This window comes from Crocuta crocuta, unplaced genomic scaffold (assembly GCF_008692635.1).
Source record: "Crocuta crocuta isolate KB4526 unplaced genomic scaffold, BGI_CrCroc_1.0 scaffold443, whole genome shotgun sequence".
Classification (NCBI taxonomy): domain Eukaryota; kingdom Metazoa; phylum Chordata; class Mammalia; order Carnivora; family Hyaenidae; genus Crocuta; species Crocuta crocuta.
Window position 1 is genome coordinate 262,356 of NW_027529446.1, and position 3,883 is coordinate 266,238.

The following is a 3,883-nucleotide window of genomic DNA, read 5'->3' on the forward strand; positions in this document are numbered from 1 at the left end:
GTCCGATTCCGCCACCTCCCGCCTCCAGGGCGACGCGCCGAGCGCAGGTCACGCGGCCTCGGCGGGCCTCAGTTTCCCCGTCGGGGACCGAGCGGCCTCCCCGCCGCGCATCTGGGATCATTCGCCCCACTGCTTCCCCGGGGGCGGGCCCGGCCTCCAGGCCCTCCGCAGAGACCCGGGCCAACGCTGCCCAGGCCTCAGTTTCCCCGTAGGGGCCAGCTCGCCTCAGGCNCCTCCTAGCGTCTTCCGTCCCAAGTGGCACCTTTGTGGCCCCCCCGCCGTCCTCACTGGTTCTGGGCACCGGGCGCACTCTCACCTCCGGCCTTTGCACTTGCTGTGCCCCCGCCGGCTGCGCCCCAGACACCTGCGTCACTTTCTTCCTCATTTTCTTCTTTCCACCTGGCGAACCGGAGGGTCGGCTCCACAGTGGAAGGGATCTTCGTGTCTTGTTCCCAGCTGGGCTCCTAACAGCGCCTGGTGCGCAGGTGGTCCACAGACACGCGTTCAATAAATGCAGCGGCCGGTCCTGGGTCCTGCCCTCTGTGCTTCAGTGTGACCCCTGGGATAAGGCGGTGCGAGGCCCACGGGGCGTAGCCTCGGTTTTGAGAGCGAAGGGAAGCTAACCACTCCCCTCTCCAAAAACTTAATCGGCAAAAGCTGCATTATCACCTGGTACAGGCCCGGAACATTTCTGAGGTCAATTCCAGCCCGATCATGCACTTACTTCTTTTATCTACTCAACAAAACGTTCACGGAGCACCTGCTACGTGCCACACTTTGAGATGGGTGCCACAAGGACACAACACGGAACACAACTCAACAGGCAAAGAAAGTGGCTCCGTGGCGCAGGGAGACAGAGCTGGATGCAGACACCTCAGCCCCATGAGACTGAGCCAGAGGATGGGTCCCTAAGCTGGTACTGGTTCTGCCTGGGGAGACAGACAGGGTTTCCTAGGGGAGGGGGCATTTGAGCCAGGGCTTTGAGGAATGAATAGGAGTAGGTTGGATTTGGGCTTTCCGAAAAAGGGGGCACAGGAACCAGAGTGTCAAGGAATTAAAAATTGGAGCCTGTATACAAAGGCTCTTGAATGTCAAGAGGCTAGGGACAGGGACTTCTCTGACAGCCAGTCTTGTCCCCCTCAAGGTTCAGGGGTGATTCCAAGCCATTCCTGCTCTGACCACTAGAGAGCATGTGGGTCCCATCACTGGGAACCCAGGAAACCGCAGGTCCAGGGAAGGCAGTTCGTTTCAGGCCGCTCATGCCCAGTGCCTAGCTCATTTCATACCACCAACATCATTCATTCATGCATGCATGCATGCATGCATGCATTCATCCTGTACAAGCTTATGAGGTATCCAGTAAGAGGCCTTACGTGCCTGTGTTCAAGTCCCACCAGGTCATCCTGGCTGTGTGACCCTGGGTAGGTCGCTTAACTCCTCTGTGCAAACGGCAGAACCCACCTCCCGGGGTTTGGGATTGGATGAGGCTTGGAGCACACATGGGCGCACACAGCACCTCCTCGGTCCTCACTGGGCCCTGTTGCCTGCCCTGAGTTCACCTGCCCCTTGCCCACCCTCCCCTCGCCCAGCCTCACTGGCCCCCTGGGGTGGGTCAAGCTGCATCCTACCTCACCACCCATCTGGTCATGCCCTCTGCTGGGCACACCCTTCTCACTGTCCCTTCTGTTTCCTTGCTTCTGTGTCCACTCCCTTCCTGAGGGAGCCCCATCCCATAGGGCACCTCGCTGCCTGGGACCCCGCTTCTCCCACAGCTATCCCCAAATGCATGACGCCTGTACTCAGCATGTAGTAGATGCCCCACAGATTTTTGAATAAATGAATAATTAGTGAATGCCTGCTGTGTGCCAGGCCCAGGCAGGGTTTGTATACTAGAAAACTAAGAGCTAGGTATGTGCCAGGCCTGAAGTTTAATTTTCATGTAAGCACCATGACGTGAGGAAAAGTAAGACCCCCCCATTTTATAGGTGGGGAGACTGAGGGCTCAAACATGATCATGCAGCAGGGCCAGGACTCAACAACAGGCCCCTGGACCTCTGTGCCCTCCGCATGGGCTCTTGCCTGCTGGCCAACCTGGGACTGTGACATTGGCACGCAAGCACTCAGGTGGCGTCTGCAAATGACCCAGTGTCTCTGCGATTCTGGGGCCCTCGGGTACCCACTTGTGGCCCAGTGACTACCTTGCTGTTGCCGCTGCTGCTGCTGGGACAGGCCCGAGAGGGCGCTCCAACTGCTGGGCACAGTGAGACACAGGCGGCACCTGAGGGTTGCCCAGCACTTCCTTAGAAAAGCTTTGAAAGTGGATTAAAGGGGTAGGCGGCATCTGGACGCCCACACATCCCGAGGACAGGGCCACGCCTGCCTCCTCAGACCTCCCACGACACGGTTGTGCTTCTCCCCAGACACCGCCGCACAAGGACCTACAGCCCCTCCAAGACTCAGTCTTTCATCTCTAAAATGGGTCTACGTCCCACCTCCCAGGGAGGCTGCCTCTGCAGACTGTGGCTGTGATTATAGTTTCCCAGCTGTCTCTAGTTGCTAGACCTTTCGTGCCCCTTCCCCTGTGCCTGGAGCACCCTTTCCTTCCGCCACTGCTGCCACACTGAGGCGGGGGGCCTCCGGGGCAGAGGGGAAGTTGCCCTGACGGTGCACACCCTTCTGAGTCCGCACCTTGGGCAGGTGACTTCTGCTCTTGCTAGGTTTCCTCGCCTGTCACCCAGGGGATCCTTAGCTTTATCCTCCGTGTGGGGAGATTTCGGGAAGTGGAGCCTGTACAGGGACAGGAGACCCCTCCTCCCCTAATCCTCCGCCAGGCTCACTCTGTTCCTTTTTTTCTTTTTTCTTTTTTTTTTTTGGTGGCTTTGTAGTGTGTTTTGATCCTGATTTGGGGTAAGCGACCATGTTCGAACTTCTTTCCTATCTTGTTTATTTTCCCAGATGAGTCTCAGAACAGTCTGGAGTCATTCTCTCCGGTGGGACACTGCCATGGAAATTTTGGTTGGAGCCACATTCAACTTAGCGAGCTGGTGGCATTAAGGGGCCCGTCCTGACCAGGTGGCCAGGTGTGCCCTCATGTATTCACCTACTTTGTTTAAATCAAGCCTCAGGGAGGAGCCTTTGGGGGCTTCGGGGCTGGAGAAAGCGGTTATCCATCCATGTTGCAGGCGAGAGGCTGAGGCGCCGAGCAGGGAGCCCACTGCCCCAGCAGCCAATACTCCTACGGGTGTGAATATGCCGCCGTCTGCCTGTGCAGTTTTTGTCTTTTTATATTTTTTATTTGTGTATTTTCAGTTCTTTTTTTCCATTTTAAAAATTTTATTTGAGAGAGAAAAGAGAGAGAGAAAATCCCAAGCAGGCTCTACACTCAGCCTGACTCCAGGCTTGATCTCATGACCCTGGGATCACGACCTGAGCAGAAATCAAGTCAGGCACTCAACCGACTGAGCCGCCCAGGCTTCCCTTCCCTTCTCCTGTATACTTGCTGGTGTGTACTTTCTATTTCTTTTTTCATTTTACTCCTACGCACCCAGGTGTATCTCTAAAAGCAGGCTCCTTGCTTACCTGAACCAAACGCACATTTACCAAAAACACAGCCCGAGCCAGGGCTCATCTGCAGCCTCATCCAGGTCTGCGCTCGTCCCCGTGGTTTCGTCTCGGTTCCGCGTCGGTTCTCCCACGTGGGACGCTTCTGGGCCTCGATCTCGCACAGGGCACGGGCTTGGCTGCGGCCAGGCGGGTTCCGGCGCTTTCTCTCCCCATCCGCACCCCAGGGCGCTGCGCACCTGAGCTCACGCCGACGACGGGCCAGGGTGGCGGATGGCGACTCGGGTGGGGCCACGGGGAGGCCCGACCCTGCGGGAGCCCG

General features: G+C 57.4%; 1 protein-coding gene across 1 annotated transcript in view; it reads right to left on the reverse strand.

Annotated features, from left to right (window-relative positions):
• Positions 1-3,859, reverse strand: part of RNF126 (ring finger protein 126) — a 16,545-nt gene extending 12,686 nt beyond the window's left edge. The window contains exon 1 of the mRNA XM_077760588.1: positions 3,580-3,859. Coding sequence (XP_077616714.1) covers positions 3,580-3,640 — 61 coding nt within the window. The 5' untranslated portion in view covers positions 3,641-3,859. The remainder of the gene's footprint in view (positions 1-3,579) is intronic.
• Positions 3,860-3,883: the final 24 nt, after the last annotated feature.